The 18,115-nt window shown below is 49.0% G+C and overlaps 1 protein-coding gene across 1 annotated transcript in view; it reads left to right on the forward strand.

The window, feature by feature from the left end:
- Rims4 (regulating synaptic membrane exocytosis 4) overlaps positions 1-18,115 on the forward strand; it is a 65,646-nt gene that overhangs the window by 41,633 nt on the left and 5,898 nt on the right. Inside the window, exons 2-5 of the mRNA XM_063248283.1 lie at positions 2,557-2,695; positions 16,629-16,741; positions 16,991-17,092; positions 17,633-17,772. Coding sequence (XP_063104353.1) covers positions 2,557-2,695; positions 16,629-16,741; positions 16,991-17,092; positions 17,633-17,772 — 494 coding nt within the window. The remainder of the gene's footprint in view (positions 1-2,556; positions 2,696-16,628; positions 16,742-16,990; positions 17,093-17,632; positions 17,773-18,115) is intronic.

Here is an 18,115-nt window from a genome sequence, read left to right on the forward strand (position 1 = left end):
GCATTGGGACAGTCACTTTGGAGCCTGTGATAGACAGCAGTGGATACCTGGGGAAGGGCCCAGTGAGTGCATTACCGTTGTTGAGCACAGGCAGGTCCCTAGGTTGAGGAAGATGGTCTGGCAGTGAGGCCATTGATAAGACAGATGTTGAGGGTAAATCCAGAAGTGTCAGAGGTTCTGGGTGGTACCTGTTGTATACCGTGCTCGGTGGTGGTAAATGTCCGTCACTTACCTTTATAGGACAAGTGCTGTGTGGTTTACCCTGGTGTCTGCTAGGTTGCCTGACTGCAGGGCCAGGCTCCCATGTGCACTGCACCAGGGCTGTTGTGAGGCTCAGCAGCCTGGGTGTGAAATACATGAGGGCTGTAGAATGCCACAGGTGTGTGGCATGCTCCAGCCTCCTCCTCAGCTCCAAGAGATTGATATCTAGGCTCCTTCCTCTTCCAGGAGAGATGTGTTGGCCCTGGTGGGTAGAGACTGCAATGTAGGCTCTGGGTAGGAGTCCATTGGGTCAGAAGTGCAGCAGGTGTTGCAGGTGTCTATTTGTGGGTCTGAAGCCCTAGCAGAAGATGTGTTTGTCCGGAATATGTAAGAGCATGTGTGTGTTGGGGAGGGGCATCTCTACAAGTGCATGTGTGTATTTCTGTGCTTTTCTTTGTCTTTGTACCTGCTATACAGAGGAACTGACTACTGGAGAAACAGTAGTCAGTAATCTGAAAATGCAAGTTGAGGGAAGAAGAGTTAGAAATAACAGTAGCACATGTTCAGAAACGCTCAGCTGTACTCCTGAAACATGCAGAGTGCCTGTTTCTCTGTGTGCTTTCTTCAGTGGGCGAATGTAGACTTCTTGTGTACATGCACTGTATGTGTGTCTGGCACACGTTTGCGTCCCTTAGGCTCGAGAAATAAACAGAGTGGCAGGTAAATCCGGACTCATGGAAACACCCAGACATTCTGTAACACACCTTGTCTTGCCTGCGTATTCCTGTGTGTCTGTGGGTGTTTTTCTGAGTATGTGGGTGTCTTTGAATGTGAATAACACGAATACGGAACATAGACACCAGCCCTAGGAAATACACAGCTCCCACATCTGAATACACACAGGGAGGTTGGTGACACCACCATCAGCCTGAGGGGAGGGTGCCACGAGGAGGCCAGTGGAGGTGACCTGGGACTCCTGGCAGGAGCAGGTTGGTGAGGTCTGAGCTGTTGTTTTCCTCTAGTAGATCATTTGGCAAACACCATGGGTTTGTGGGGCCGTGGGAAAGATGCCAGTAAGAACTACCCCTGCCACATGTACCCAGAACAAGTCACAGTCCCTGTGGGTTAGGCGGAGTAATGAAGTTTCCTATGAATCATCAAACCTTGGAGCCCAGGAATAGGCCGCCTGCTGGGGGCACATCCTGGCTCTCACTCCCTGACCTCTCTCTGCCTGGTCCTGAGCACTCCAGTGGGGAGCACAGTGGCATCCCCTTCATGGGTGGCTGTGAGAATTAAGATGATTCTAAGGGTGGCCCAGGGTCACCCCACAGTCATCAGTTAGTTGAGCACCTACAGTGGGTTAGACCCTATTTAGGGGCACAGAGGCTTCCATCAGTGAACAGAATTCATGTCCTCACGGAGATAACCTTCTTCATGAAGGACACCGGTCAGTATGGAGCCAACAATGTATAAGACTTTGGGGTGTTGAATACAAGCAGGAAAACCAAAGCAAGACATTAGGACAGAGAGGGATGGGTGGTGGAGATAATGGCTGTCTTGGAGGGGCCGGAAATGGTGAAGAAAGGCCTTGTGATTGATGTGATGCTGTGTGATCAGAGAATGGGTGTGAAGCAGTGAGCCGGTGCTAAGAGGGGAAATACCCCGTGTGTCACCCTGTCGATCTCCTCTTCTATAGCTGAAGAAGTGGAGGCAGGGAGGCTGAATAATTTACTCAAAGTCTCATAGCCAAGGAGAAAGAAATTCTGAGAATTAAACCCAGGTTCCCTGGCTTCGGAGTCTTAAGTCAGTGGTCCTTAAGCAAGGGTGAATTTGCCTGCTAGGGGATATTTGGCAATGTCTGGAGACATTTTTGGCTGTCACATCTGGATTGAGGGTGCCACTAGCATCTAGTGGAGAGAGGCCAGGAATGTGGCCTGCTGCCCCTCAGTGTGTAGGACAGCTCCTCACTGCTCCCCAGCACAGCAGTATGCTAGCTGCATTGCTGGTCATGCTGATGCTGGGAAGTCCTGTCTGAATACACGCAAAGCACCAACAGAGAGTAGGACATGTCATAGATACTCAGTAGCTGAAGAGGAGGCAGAAATTATTTGGAAAAGGTCATGGAGGAGAAATGAATTTCGGGAGAAGAAAAAACATGTAAGTTAAAAATCCCAGGTGGTGCTGTATGCTTGGTGGGTGTCCCAGGAGCAGCATGGAGGCCAGTAATGATGGGATTGATGGGGTGGGTTCGGGGCAGAAGCTGGGCCACCACAAGCTGCTGACACTAACGAGATGACTTGTCTCTGTGTACCCCACCCTGTGTCTCTCCCCATCTCTCTTGGCCTCTTCTCTCAGGAGACAGCCGGAGGCTGAAGGGGGCCATCCAGAGGAGCACAGAGACAGGCCTGGCCGTGGAGATGCCCAGCCGGACATTGCGCCAGGCCAGCCACGAGTCCATCGAGGACAGCATGAACAGCTATGGCTCTGAGGGCAAGTGAGTGTGGGGCCCCAGCCTTCTGGCTCACCGTCTTCTTGCGGAGGGTAGGAGGTGGCACTGATCAATTCTGCAGGAGCCCTGGTCCCCAGGCTCATGGGGCATTGGCTCAGGGCTCCCAGATGGTACCCATCTTCAGAAAGGAGGCCGGGAATAGACAGTGGAGCACAGGCTCAGGTTCCCAGGCTCCACCTGAGTTCCAGCTCCACCCTCGATGCTGTGTGACCTTCACAGGGCCTGTTCCTGGGCCGGTTTCCTCATCTGTGGGTAGAGTAGACAGCACCAGCAACATGGGGTGTTGTAAAGGTCAAACATTTATAATCCGTGTAATCATGGGTTCAGGTTTATGGAGCACAGGACAGTGGGTTACAGGAGTTGTGCACCAGTGTGGGCAAATAAGGGACTGAAAGAGGTTTTGTTATCATCACTGTCATTTCTTCTTTATTTTTTTTAGTTTCTTAAATCCCAGTTGGATTTTAAACATAGAAAGTACAGTTTGATAGAAGGTATCTCACATACATCAGATCATACGACATCTGTGCTACATGGAACCTGGCCAGAGTTTCCCCCCAGGGCAGCACATCTGAATCACTGGGGAATTGGTTATAATGCAGATGGCAGGGCCCCACTCCTGAGACTGAATTAGTCTCTGGCAGTGGAGTCCAGAAGCTCCATCTTTACAAAGCTGCCTGGAAGAAGGACTCATGTAGACTAAGAGTTTCTCGGGGAAGGCTTTGGACCTGTTTTCCCCCCAACTCATTCCCACAGACACAGCCATACAAACCTGCTTTCCTTATAAGGGTTGGGGTACCCAGATTCCCCTAAAGCCCACCCTGGGCCTCTGGCAATGAAACTTAGATCCAGAGACTGCCATATTGCACGTATGACCAAGGCACTCAGAGAGGCTCAGGAGCTTGCCTGGGTATGGAGATGCTAACAGCCTGGAGCTTGGGAGTCCTGATCCCCAGCCGGGGCTTATTCTCCCACACTGCATTGCTTCCCCAGCCTGCCCTCCGAGGCAGGGTCTGAGTGGGGGTGTTATGATCCTTGTTATTCACATCAGGAGGCTGAGGCTTGGAAGAGTTAAGGTCTGCACTGTCCTGTACAGATGTCACTAGACACACATAGCTGTAAACTAATTAAAATTAAGATAAATTATCCTGTTCTTCCTCACACTTGTTGTGTTTCAAGTGTTGTATTTCAGTAGCAACATGTGGCTCATGGCGAATACAGAAAATGGAGTAATTTCATCATGCGAGAAAGTTCCACTGGGCAGCTCTGGCTGAGAGGGTTATTCAAGAGGTCATGAGCTGGGTGGGGCAGGCTGGGCTGGGCTCTGTCTCTACCTTTTGCACCCCTTCGTTTCTGACTCTGCCTCTCAGTTGAGGCCTCCTCCTGGCCAAAAGCCTTGTCCACCCCCCAGCCCCTCCCAAACTAGGCATCTCTGGCCCGGTGAGTGGCCATGCCTTGGCAGTCACTGCAGTCCCGCCTGCCTGTGTGCGGCTTCCTGGTGAAGGGGTGGGAAAAAGAGGAGGACAGGTGGAAGACAGAGGGGGGGGAGGGGGAAGGGAAGGGGAGGGGGGAAGGAGAGGGGGAGGGGAGGGGGAGGAGGAGGAGGAGGAAAAAGGCAGTCAGTGTTTTCCCAACCCGAGACACCTGGCAGGGCAGCCAGACTTGGAGGAAGATGTCCTCAGCACTGGGAATGGCAGATCCCTGCTGACAGCTGTGTGAGTCTCGTGGCCTCAGGAGGCTTAGGGCCCCCCCTGGCTCTGCCACTGACCTTGGCCTTGGGAACAGCTTGTGGGCCTTTCTGAGCTTTGGGGAGGTTGGGAAACAACTTGGACTCCTGGACGGGCCAGGAGCAGCAGGTTTTGGGGAGAACAGTGTGGTGCAGCCCATTTCGCAGAAGAGGAGGGGAAGGCTGAGAAGGGCATGAACTTGCCCGCAGAGAGAACAGAGGAGGATGTCATGCACACAAGACAAGGTGGGACCTACATGCGCAGAACCTTGGAAGGTGGCCTCAGGATCATGTGCTAAAATGCACCGGAGAACCGGCAAGTCAAGATTATATTAAGACAGGTTCAAAGCAGACTCGGCAGCCAGATGGCCTTTGCTTTGCTCAGCTCTGCTTTTTAGCAGCTTTTTGACTTTGGGGAAATCACTTTTTCCCTGAACACAGTTTCTCCATCTATAGAAAAGGACCAGTAACAGCACAGACCACTGAAAGAGTGTCTGTGAGGATTTGCTGAAGTTGATATATGAAAAAGCAGTTAGAGCTGTGGCCTGTGCACATCAGCTCTGGTAATTAAGTGTTGGATACTTAATCAGTGGCAGGGGTCAGTGGCATTCTAATGGCTACCACGTGCCACACCAAAAACAGCCGTGTCTATATGGTGCTTAGCACAAAGTACTGAGCAAATGTTGTAAGTGCTTAGCACTAAGTAAGTACTAACTGTGACTATTAAAAGGTTTTTCTGGGGTGAACCCAGGTGAGGAAGGATCAGGAAGGGCGAATGATGCTGGCCCAGCAGTGGCAGTAGTGTTGCCCTCTGAAGAGGGTCTGGGGCTCTAGTGCAGTAGGGGTCCTGGAGAAGGCAGGGGAGCCCTGAGCTGTGGTCAGCCTCCTCCTTGTTCTGTAGGTATTTTGGGCACTGGTTGGACCCAGATGTCAGCCTCTAACACAGGAAGGGGTGTGACTGTTTTCTTCCCTCTCACCACCCCCTGGGCTCCTGCCAGCCCAGCTGAGGCTTTCAGGGAGTCAGCTTCCTCGAGATGCCCTGTGGGCCGTAGCCCATGATGCTTCTGGGTCAGCCTGACTGTGCACTGGGTCACCGGGCATATGCATTCCTTCAGGGGGGATCTGGGGTGCTCCCACATGGATTTTCACCTCAATAAATGTTATTGAGCATCTATAGTATGGCAGGTAATTGGGCTAAGCACCTCTGAGACCCCACCCACTGTGAATTTCCATTGTAGGATGCTGACTAAGCAACTAGCAGTGTGCTGACAGCTGCCAAGACAGGTACAGGAAACTCAGGCTGAGGGGGGAAAAGGAGTGTTTGTGGGTTTGGCCACTGTGGCAGTGAGGATGCCTTGGGCTCCAGTGTCCTCATATCAGCAGACAGTGACTTTAGCCCTTGTAATCCAGTGTGGTCTGTAACCAGCATTTTCTGGGAGTGTGTAAAATTAGAGTCTCAGCCTCCACCCAGACCCGCTGGTCAGAATCTGTATGTTTTTATTAGTTATATTTTATCAGTATATGTTTATACTATATAATGATTCCATTTACTGTAGGGAATTTGTTCATGTACATAACACATCTTAATTCATTTTGGTCCTCTTCCCCTTCATGTCTTCCCATTCCCTCCAACTCTTGATTCCTCTCCCATTTGAAAAGGTCTGTTTCCATTTTTTTCTCTGAAGAATCTGTATTTTAATAAGATTCCCGGTTGGTCTGTGTGCGTGCTAAGGTCAAGAAGTCCTGGCCTAAAATTATTAGCGACTGTTACTAATGTGAGGAGTGCGTGTGTGGGCACTGTGCTATGTGCTTTTACATCTATTGACTGGTTTAGTGCTCACAGCCGTTTGGTGGTGGTGGGACTGTTACCCCCATTTCACAGATGATGATGTGGAAGCTCAGAGAGGGTGGGTAATGCAAGGTCATCATAGAGCAGTGAAGGAGCTGGAATACCAGCATTTGAAGTCACACTCAATTCCTTCACTTAATAGTTGTAACTATGAAGATCTCTGGAAATCAGGATGATTTGGTGGCTTAACGATGCCAACAAGGACCCAGAGTGCCTCCATCTTTCCCCTCTGCAGCATCAGCATCCGTGCCATGATTTGTTCTCTGAGCTAAGGAAGGGCTTTGTTTCCTGTGCCTTGTTCTGCCTCGTTAAAACTCGAGGTTCTGTTTGTTGAGGATGAAGGGGCATCCAGCTAAGCTCCCCTCCCTAAGGCAGGCTCCTCTCACCCACATACAGCAGACAAGGTGTACAGTTCAAGCCCCCTCAGGCTCTCCCTAACCCTAGGACAGTCCCAGTAGGCTGTCTGCTTTGATTTGAGTTTTCCCAGAACCAGACCTGAGACAGGGATTCGAGCTGACTGGAGTAGTGATTCTGGAAAGCAGTGGCAGAGGACCACATGAGAGAGGAAGGGCGGGTGGGCGTGTAAGAAGCCAGCCTCTGCTGGGGGCAGGAGGGCTTGGTCCTGGTGGGGACCTCTCCCAGCCGGAGTGGCACAAGCACCTGGGAGTTACCCCGGGAGCCGAGGAGTGCACATATTTATCTCGTCTCTTACCAGTTATACTAATTGATGGCTGCTCCTTTAAGCCTCTTTCCCTTCCTGTAACAAAGTAGGATAAGGGCTAGAGAAGTTCTTCAGGGGCCAGAGAAACTCAAACAAAAGAATGCAGATGCTGACTGGACAGGATTGAGGAATGGACTAGCAGAACCTTCCACAGTCTGAATGCATAGAACTTCTATCTATCAGCTGCCCAAAACAGAAATGGAGGGCCTCTTCTAGAGGGCTCCTCCCATCTTGTATTTTTCATCCAAACCACATTTTACTTTTCAGTGTCCCTTAAGGCTGTCCATTTATACACATCCCCATCCATGAATGGCCCTGGTGAGGCCACTATTAACTCATGCCTGGACACCTGTAAATCTCCTTTTTGGCCCACACTGTAGTCTGCCACCCAGCACTTACATTCTCTGACCTCTCCCGGCCTCTCTCAAACCCCAGCCATGTGTCTCCACCCATCACCCTTAACTTCTGCTGTTCCCCAACTCAAGCCCAGGTCTTTGTGACCATTGCTCCCTCTACCTGGCACTCCCTTTCCTGCCCCTGCTCCCTCTTTACCCTCTGACTCATTCCTCTTCCAGATTTCAGCTTAGAACTGGCACATAAGCATCATCTCCTGTGCCAACTCCAGCTAATTGATAGTGGCTCCCTGGAGTGCTGTCGAGAAGGATTCTGGAGCCAAGTCCAGGCCTGACAGTAGTGCTGAAGTTGATTAGTAATGTCTGCCCTGGGTGTGGGTAGGAGAGGTGGGACAGTACAATCTACCATTTGACTGGGTCAGCAGCCCTTAGGCCTCCCCAGTCTTCTTTATCAGACATAATCCAGGACCTTTGCATCCTGTCAACCTAGAAATGCTCAGAGCTGGCTACCAGCATCCTTTTCTCTGTCCTTTATAGTCCTGAAGTGTCTGGGTCAACAGCCAGACCTTTGAATGTCTGGGTCACTGTGTCCACAGGCCAAGAACAGCATGTGAGCCAAAGGCAGAGGCACTGCGGGCAGCCTCAGGGTTGCATGCCTGCAAAGGCTGTTTCCCTGATCACCAGGAGCCCAAGACACTGAGGGGTGTCAGAGCCCCCTTCTCCCTCTCCATTGATAGCAGAGTCATCGTGCTGTGTCCTGAAGGATGACGTGGTACTGATACAGCTATGGCTTAGGAGATGGAGGTTTATTTGGTTTTGCTTTATAAGCAGTACTGTTTGTTAAGCATTTGACTGTGCCAGACTGTCCTAAAGAGTTTATCTCATTTCATTCTCATAGAAGCTTCAAGGATTATCCCATTATTTATTGCTGTTTTACTGGAAAAGAATCCAAGGCCCAAAGAGGGGAAGCATGTGTCTCTATGACTAGTCAGTGATGAAGACAGGATGCAAATCCAGGCCCACCAAGCCCAAAGCTCAGACTGCAAATCCCTGTGCTCTGTTCCAGGCGAGGGCAGAAGAAGCCCACAATATTTGAGAACCTTTGTACTTGAAGATTCTGCATCTGTGGATTCAGTCAACCTCTGGTGGCAAATATTTGGGGAAAAATTTGTGTCTCTGTTGAACAACTTTTTCTCATCATGATTCCCTAAACCAGTGATGGCAAACCTTTTAGGGCTTTCAGTGATAACAAACATCCCACTGTGTCATGCATACCATAGGTTTGCCATCACTGCCCTAAAGGATACAGTAAAACACCTATTAGCATATAATTTACATTGCATTAGATATTATAAATAATCTAGAGATGATTAATTTAAAATATATAGGAGAATGTGTGTAGATTATGTCCAAATACCATGCCATTTTTATATAAGGGACTCGAACATCTGTGGATTTTGTTATTTGTGGGAAGTACTAGAATCATTCCTTAGCGATGCCAAGGATCGGCTACAGAGTGTAATGGTTAAGAAGGTGAACTCCAGCTACAGGGTCTTGGGGTTCAAATTCAGGCCTACCATTTGCTAGCAAAGTGATCTTGGTTGGATTGCTAACAACTCTGTGCCTTGGTTTACTCTTCTGTAAAATGGATATTAACCACAAGTGCTTAAAGGATCAAGTTAATTGACATTGGTAGTTTAGAATTATCCGATCTTGGCTCATGGCAAGTTTTTGATGAAGAAAAAGCCAGTACCTGGCTTCACGCCCATGAGTCACATTCTCGGAGGGGGGCAGGTTTGGAAGTGTTTGCAATGCCTGAGAAGCTGGGAGTCAGGATCATGGTGATACGAGGCGGCCTGGCATTTGGTCAACTCTGCTACAACACTTGTTTCAAAACCTAGAATTTGTTCCAACGCAATTGGAGTATTAGGGAACAATTTGAGCATAACACGAATTTCAAATTTGCTCAGTCGGGCATGATTTGATCTATGAGAAACCCTGGGAGAATGCAGAAAACTGCTCCCACCTAGGACTGCACAAAACCCCAGAGAGCCGATGTGCCCTCAGTTTACCGAAGGCCACCCGCAGTGGGACGGCTTTCCATCCACTGCAGACAGCATCCTTTACTACTTCACAGCAAATGACCCCAGGCAGCACCCTCTGACAGGCAGACTCTCACAGCGAACTTCAGTTTCTCAATTAAGACTTATGCTTTCTTAAGCGTTTAAAATGTACACAACTGTGCTACCATGTTTACTAGGTTCCTGTCCCTCCCCCTTTTTTAATATGACCCTGACCCCATTTTCTCCATAAACTGTGATGTTCGTCCCACGCTTTGGCACCATCAGTATCTTTAGGACTGCCTGTTCTGCATGACAGCAGAACTGAGGTACACAGAGCAAGCCGAGATGATTGGATGGATGGACATGTAGATGGGCAGGTGTGAATAAATGGACAGGAAGGCCAGGAACTCTCACGGCCTTTCCAAACCACATAGGCCATAATCACCACCATGGCTGCGTGACCTTTTGATTTCTGTTGAGACAGCCTTTAAGACACTTGGGAAAAAAGAATGGAATCCAATCCCTGAATAACCCAATTACTTCTTTAACCATCAAGAACACAGAAAATCCAGGAGCTAAACCAAGCCCAAAGGTTAATAATAAAAGACAAATGGATTTCAGTTCCACAAATAAAACTAACAGGATTTAAAATGCAGGAAATCTCATTTCACCATTAACACAAAATAAAAGGCCAGCGGAACAGGATTGTAATCCTGTTTCAGTGTTCTGCCTCTGCCCAAGTGGTACACGTCCCTTGTACCGCACACATCCTCCAGATGGCTGGGGCTGGAGCACAGGCATCCAGATGCTGCACCGCCTAACAGGTCTGGAACCAGAAACGTCATGAAAACACCAAGGTGAGGGGATGAGAGGCTCTTTAGGGCCAGCCAGCCCAGACCAGCAGGCCACGTCTCGCTCCTTCATGCATTCAGCAGATGCTCTGTCCTGAATGTAAGTGGTGTTCCTTATTCTTCCCAGCAATTCCACAAGGCAGTTACTATTAATTCCCATTTTATATATGAGAAAATTATAGCTCAGAAAGATTCAAAACTTGCCCCAGCTTACACAGCACTAGATTCTAAGTCTGTATTACGCCAAAATTCGATCTTAATCACAATCCTTTATTCTGCCAGTTTGACATCAGCTGTAGGGTTTGGCAGTGGAACATTTGCTGAGCTCCTGTTGCATACAAGGGATGGCCTAAGCAGTAGCATGTCTGTAGCACTTCCTAATTCAGCAGGCTCCTCCATCCTTCTTTGGTAAGGGATCTTGTAAGTAGAGAGTTTGGTGTTATGGATTAAGAGCTGGTGGTCAACTTAACGCCAGCTGGATTACATCAGCATGGCATTGAGCGAAGATGCTTCACCTGAGGAAAGTTGCCAGGATAAATAGGTGGAGAAGAAGGGAGGTGCTGAGGGTTGAGGCATTAAGGAGGCATTGTGGGTTCTCCTACGAATTGCTGTCTGAGCTGTTGGTTCTGGAGAAGCTTTGGTCCTCACATCGAGCATTGCTTCCTGGCTCTGGAGGGGAAGACATGTGCTGCTTGGTCTCCAGGATGAGCTTATCACGCTGCTTTCTGGTATGTAACCGACTGTGCTTGTCATTGGAGAAGCTCAGGGCCTCTGTGTCGCTGAGAACGGCTGTTGTGCCTTTTGGAATAGCCCTGGTCTTTGTTGTGAGTGTGACTTCTCAGCTCCAGTGTAGAACCCTCAATCCCACTAGCACAGCTCCTTCATCCTGCTGGCATAGATTTTCTAGCATTCACCGCTGACCCTTGGGGTCTTCCTGGCATGGATCTGTAAAAGAGACTGGCATGAGTCTTCTTGTGGGCTCTGGACCTCCAGTTGGACTCGTGGGAGGCATTGTCCTGAGCTCTGGATTTTTATCTGGACTCATGTGGGACATGTGCTGTGAGGTTTAGGCTCTTGATTAATCTGTGTCTTCGGTGTTGCGGATAGATTTCCTGCATTTTCCTGTGTTAACTCCCGGTGACCATTATAAAAAAAATATTATAAACTCCATGTGCTAATCCTAGTTGTTCTCTGTGTACAACCCCTGACTACAACAGTTGGTTTTTAAAAAATTTTTTTTCTTTATTTTAAAGAGAACAAAACCCAACAAAACAGAATAAAGTCAATCAAAACACAGCAGTGAAAGTGATACAGAACTTTAAAACAGGACAGCAGGAAATCAACAATGGCTATCCTAATATATCTTGCTATCTTTCGCAGTAGTTGTCCATATCACCAGACATAGCAAAATCAAAACATAACAACAGAATAAAACAAACCAAAACATAACATTTAATAAAATAAAACAATAAATCTAAACAAAACAGTGAGAACAATACTGTGCATTATTATCTTCAAAATAGTTACTTGGGTTACTAGATGCAGGAATAAGACAAAACAGTAAAATGGAACAAAACATTGGATTTCAAAAACAAGACAGGAGGAAATCCCCCTGGTTTACATGATGCACACTGCCATCCTCCAGGCAGACGCCCTGATTACCAGCCCCAGGACTGCAGAGTCAACCACACAACGTAAGCATCCAGCTATGCCCTTCCCCTCAGTTACTATAGTCTCACACTGAGTACTTGGAATCTCAGGATGGGGGTCGGGGGTTGGGGGCTGGGGATGCCCTACTGGTTTTTCAGCCCTTGCACCAGCTGGCTCACAGGAAGGTGTGGTTTCTCTTCTGGCTGGGGCTCTTTCCCATCAGCATGGTGATGCCTACTTCACGGGAAGGTGCAGTTTATAGAGAGTTTTTTAAAAATTTAAATCAGATACAGTGCCAGCCACCCGAATGACTGTGTGGTGTCTACGACATAGTGTGATCTTGTTGACAGGTTAGAGCACTGACTAAAGTGTGGTGACAAAACGGTTTGTCAGAGGCCACACCACAGGAAGTTGGCCAGCAAGGCTTAGGTCTGATACTGTAGCCTCTGCCTTTTTTCCTACTTGATAGAAGAGGCAGAAGTGGAACATGGTCTCCAGTCCAGTTGGCCTTCTGGGCAGCAACCAGCCACGCCGTTCCTCCTCCCTCCGGCCCCATGGAGGATGTGATAGCTTGCTCGCTCAGGGTTTCTGGGGTGTCAGCCTGATTTCTTGGCAGCTACCAAGGCACCCTGGGATGGCAAATCAGGCAGCCACCCCATATTAGAAACAATTACTGCTAATTACCAGACCTGCCAGTTCCCCATTGTGTGCTCACACCCCACCAGGAACTGAGGAGCAGACAATGATGCTGTTGGAGGAAACTTTCAATTTCAGGCTGCAGCGTCTCTGCCTGGGGGCTGGGCTCCCTATGCCTTGGGACCCTTGAGGCCTTGGCTCTCTCTGGCTTCTCTTTCTCCAGGGATCCTGGACCCCTCAGAGAGCTGAGAGGATGGAGTAGAAGACCCAGGGAAGTGGTGGAAAGAGCCTCTGAGCTGTGAGAGTCTAGTGTTAGCCTTGGTGCTGTTAATTAAGGGTCTTTAGTTTTGCAAGAATAGTGAGTACATGCTTCAGTCCCCAGGCATTTAAATGCCTGTTTTTTCCTCATACTTTCTCTATAGAAAGTACACTGTTGCAGAATAGCTAACTTAATAGCCACAGAAACCCAACTGCCTGAGCTCCAACAACTGGACTCTCAGATTGAAATGGAAATAGATTATTTGGAAGGCAATTCCAGAAATCATGAGTGTGGGAGCACAGAAGAAGGCGATAGGAAGGGAGGGAACTGGCATAGGGTGGTCAGCAAACCTGTGGCCACTGTGGGCAACTAGAACATGGAGAGACACTGCTGGAGAGTTCAGGAAACCAGTTACCCCTGCACTGGACCTCTCCCAGTTTGTCTCTGGTCAGGAGGTTTCTAGGCCGTTAACCTAGGCAATTCCAGCCTGCGCCCGACACAGGCAGAGAGTACTGCCTAAGACCTAAGGTTACATGGCCATGTAAGATAGGCAGCTGCAGCTGGAGAGGAAGTGCTGGCACATTGGGTGGGACCACGCACCACGTATACGACTTGTGCATGTGACTGATGTCTTTGAAAGTCATCAGCTTCAGATTAGAGAGGCCAAAATGAACTGATACCTGCAGAACCCTCACACAGTAAGCACTGCCAGCTTGGGACATTGGGAACCTGCTGTTACAGACCTTAGTGTCAAGTCCCCCTTTGTGGTATTTATCGGAAACAGCATCACTTGGTCCAGGAAATTCCCCAGAGTTACAGCTGTGTCCAGGAGAAGTTTATGTGTGGAGAATCCATGCCAGGTCCAAGGGTAAAATTCGTAGTACAGTTGGTGCTTCATATTTATGGTTCTACATTTGTGAATTCAGCTAACCATGGATCAAAGATATTTGAAAAAATTCCAGAGCGTTCCAAAAAGGAAAAACCAAACCTACCATGTGCTGAGCACTGCACTGAAATCATGTAATGGAGTGGGACACGGCTGCACCCTGCCCTGTTCCCTTACCACTCATATGCTCTCCTGCTCTCTGCCTCTTACTTTGTTTGTTGCATCCTGGGTGTGTGCTCCTCAGCTAGGCTCTGTACTGAACATATATATACTTTTTTAGTCATTGTTTCCTAAACAGTACAGTGTGACAACTACTTATGTAGCATTTACATTGTGTTAGCTATGAGATGTCAGGTATAAGTCAGCTAGAGATGATTTAAAGTATACAGGCAAATGTATTAGGTTGTATGCAAATACTGTACCATTCTTTTTTATAAATAAGAACTTGAACACTTGTCAATTTTGATAGCGGGGAGGATGTCCCAGAGCCAAGCTTTCCAGGAATACTGAAGAACAGTTATATTCATTAAGAGACAGGGAACAGACATTGATCATGCTATTTAGTATTTAGCCAGCACTATAGACTCTAACTTCCTTTTTCTACAGCTTTTAGCACTTTCTAACATATTTTATAACTTACAGATACTATTTCTTGTTGTGCATCTTCCTCCACTAGAATCTCAGCACTCAAGGGCGGGAATCACCATCTCATTTATTACCTGACGTATTCTATGTCTAGGGTGGTGCATGCGTACATCGTATGTGCTCAGTAGACATTTGTCAAGTGAATGAAACACATGGATGCTGGCTGCAGCGTCTCTGTGCTTCCTGGGTTATCAGTGCTGCTTAGTATTCGGTAATGGTGGCTGCTATCACTGTGTCACTGAGACAGTGGAGGTGGTGAAATGTGTTGTCCTCTGTCATCATCCATCATTCCAGTATCTTCTGGAGCATGATCGTCTCTGTCTGCTCCTTAGTTATTGTCTTTGGTCTCAGCGACTTGTTTTTTGCCTCCCAGTGCTTAGGGTGGAGCACAGGGCTTCATGCACGCTACCACTGAGCTAGCCTCAGTTACTTCTGTTCGCCCAGACCACCAGCCTCTATGGATTTGTCTCTGGTGCACTGGAACACGTATTTATTTTTCTCTAGGGAATGGAGAAACATGAGCATTAAAAGCTCTTCTGGGGTCACTTGACATGACTGCCAGGGGGTTCAGCCATTTCTGGCACAAGTTCCCCCAGCTTTCAGATCCCCTGAACCACACCTGAGATTTTCTGTGGCTCCCTCTTCACCACCAGCTCAGCCCAGGGACCACGGACCTGCCCAAGAACCATCTAGAATCTCAGTTCTTTCCTTCTCACTGAGTTCCTCGGTGCTCCCAGGCCAGGATTTGTTTGTTTGGGGGCAGGGCAACCTGGTTTTGCATCTGTTCTTCTAAGCCTGTTTCTTTAGCTTTAATTTTAAAGGCTAAGAAGCTGAGTTTCTTCGTCTCTGTATTTATTGGGCATCCTTCCTCTGAGGCAGTAGACTATAGGTCTGGGGCCTACCTGGGCATTGGAGCAGCAGCAGTAGAAATCATAACAGTGAAAAGCACTCAGGCTAGCCTATCAGGTTGTGATCCTGACATCATTCATCCTGCTACGACCTTAGGAACAAATCTGTTCGCCACAAGGAGTACCTCGGCGAGTTACTGGTCATTAGCACAGTCTGTGGGCTCGTGAGAGGGCAGACCATCCTGTGGCTCAATTTTCATGATTCCAGGATTCTCGTTTGACTTCCTAGAAAGCATTCCAAATCACCAGGATGAGGTAGGATCTATCCTGGATCCATTGGCTGTGACCAGAAAGAAGGCCCACTGTTTTTGCTGGGCAAATGGGTTCCTCATCTGAATAAGGATGGAAAAGATAAAACAACAAAACAAAATAGAAGCCTCCTGTGATTGTGGTGAGAATCAGACAAGAATTAGGTTGTGCTTTGCTCCTGAAGACAGTCAGTACATCAGGCATGGAGCATAGTACCCTGCCTCATTTAATACAGTGGACTCTGGAGAGGGGAACATTATTATTTCCATTTCAGAGATAGGAATGGGATGGTTAGAGGTAAAGGTAGGGGGGAAAAAATAAAACTGGTTTAAACAAAATAATAATTACCATTACTGTTGCTGACTTATGTAACCAAAAGATAAAATCATTTGCTTCAGGCAAGCTCTTCCTGTGCTCCCAGCTTGATGGCTTCATCTGTGGACTCTAGGTGGCTAAGGGAGCTGCCAGTTCTGTCCCCTGTCTGAGGCTCAAGTGTGGTGGGAAGAGAGAGGCTGCGCCCTCCTACTCTTCACACGAAGCTTCCAGTTCAGTGGGCTGGCTAACTCGATTGGCCATGCTGAGCAGCCAGCCCAGTCTTGGGGGCCAATTCTGTCCACTGCAGTGACATGCCATAGGAAGGGGACTCTCCAAAGGAAATTTGAGGCCTTGTTACCAAAGGAAAGGGCAGTGAATACTGGGCAGCCAAGCAACAGCAACAACATACCTGGCCCAAAGCCTCCACCAGGACATCTTAGACTTTTGCATGCATGCAGGGGCTCAAGGTTAAACTGCAGATTCTGATTCACCACTGGGGGTGGTGTTGGGTACATGTGATTCTAATTGGCTCCAGGTGATGCTGATGCACCTGGTCTCTGCACCACACTTTTAATGTCACGTGAACCAGGAACCTCTAATCTCCCATGGTTCTTAGAGCCACCCCAGAGGTAAGTTATCAACATGCACACACCACAAAAGTGGAAGCCAAGGCTTAGCAAGGAGAGATTGCATTATGGATGGAGACAAAGATCATTATAGACTGAAGAATGTTCTGGAGCTCCTGCTGAGTCCTCGCAGTTCTTTTGGCCCCCAGGAACATTTATGTTGTCTTATCTTTTCTTCTTGCAGCCTTAACTATGGGGGAGTTTGCCTGGCATCGGATGCCCAGTTCAGTGATTTCCTGGGAAGTATGGGGCCAGCACAGTTTGTGGGCCGCCAGACTTTGGCTACTACACCCATGGGTGAGTGCCCCAAGGCTTGTTCCAAAGGGAAAGGGAAAGGGAGGAGATCTTACCTCTCCCTTCCCTCTAACTGTTGGTTATATGCTCTGAGCACCCAACCCTTGGCCTGGTCCATACTGCTGAGCCCTCAGCAGAGCCCAGGCCTTGACCGTGAATGTTGACTCTGGTTTTATTTGGATTGGGAGCAGGGGAAGGAGCCTTCATTCCTAAGCAGAGAGGAGCTGGTCTCACCTTTGGGGTCTCTTACAGGAGATGTGGAGATTGGCTTGCAGGAGCGGAATGGTCAACTGGAAGTGGACATCATCCAGGCTCGGGGACTGACTGCCAAGCCAGGCTCCAAGACACTGCCAGGTGTGGTGGCTGCTCTCCTAATGTAAGGCAGAGGCTGTGGTCAAGGAGGGTATCCTAAGGGACATCCAGGATCTATAAGAGAAAATCAGGCCTAACCATGGAGAACCCCTCAGTCTTACAGGGCACTGGTGGTTTAGGGTTTGTCTAGGAGCCTAGAGGAAATTGCCTGGAAACTTCTCCAGTTCCCTCCGGACAGAGCTTATAGAGGACAGGGACCATCTGTCCTGCTTACATTACACCCTTGTGCCTAGTAGTGTGCTGGGCATGCAGCAGTGCCCGCATTTGTTGAGTGAGTGGTCAGCAAATGACTGGATAAGGTGGGGTGGGGCGAGTCCTGGGCTGAGGAAGGAAGCAGAAAGCAAGAGTAGCAGCAGTCAGGACCGCCAGGGGAGCTGGTGGGATCCCACCCCACCCTGGCCCTCCTACCCCCATGTACCCCGGGACCCCTCTCATCCTGCGGGCAATGCTGTCCCCACCCGCTCCCTCTGCCCACCATCTGAGGGCCCAGCCTAGGACTCTGTCTGCTGCCTCTGTCCCCAGCTGCCTACATCAAGGCCTATCTGCTAGAGAATGGGGTCTGCATTGCCAAGAAGAAGACCAAAGTCGCTCGCAAGTCGCTGGACCCGCTGTACAACCAGGTGCTGCTGTTTCCTGAGAGTCCGCAGGGCAAAGTCCTGCAGGTGAGGGGCACTGGTGTGCATGTGGTGGGGGTGGTGTGGTCCCTTGAGGGGGGCACATGGAGAGGAAGTCAAATACTGGCTGGTTTGTGCTCCGTAATACCCTGTGCCACTGTTGAGGCCTTTTCACCTATCAAGTGGGTTCTAGTACCAGTGCCAGGTGACATGAATGGTGGGCCGTGTGCATGTGCTGGAGGAAGACCTGCACTCGGTCTGCATCAGGTATCCGCCATCATCCACTCTGGAGCCAGGGGCTTGGCCTGGGCTACAGAGAGGGTTTTGGCTCTGGCATTGGGAGGACCCTGGTGATCACTCAAGCTGGAGCTGAAGAGCTGCCTGTCAGGGC

This window comes from Cavia porcellus, unplaced genomic scaffold (genome assembly GCF_034190915.1).
Source record: "Cavia porcellus strain 051 isolate PalLab524CR breed Dunkin Hartley unplaced genomic scaffold, mCavPor4.1 scaffold_5, whole genome shotgun sequence".
NCBI classification, from domain to species: domain Eukaryota; kingdom Metazoa; phylum Chordata; class Mammalia; order Rodentia; family Caviidae; genus Cavia; species Cavia porcellus.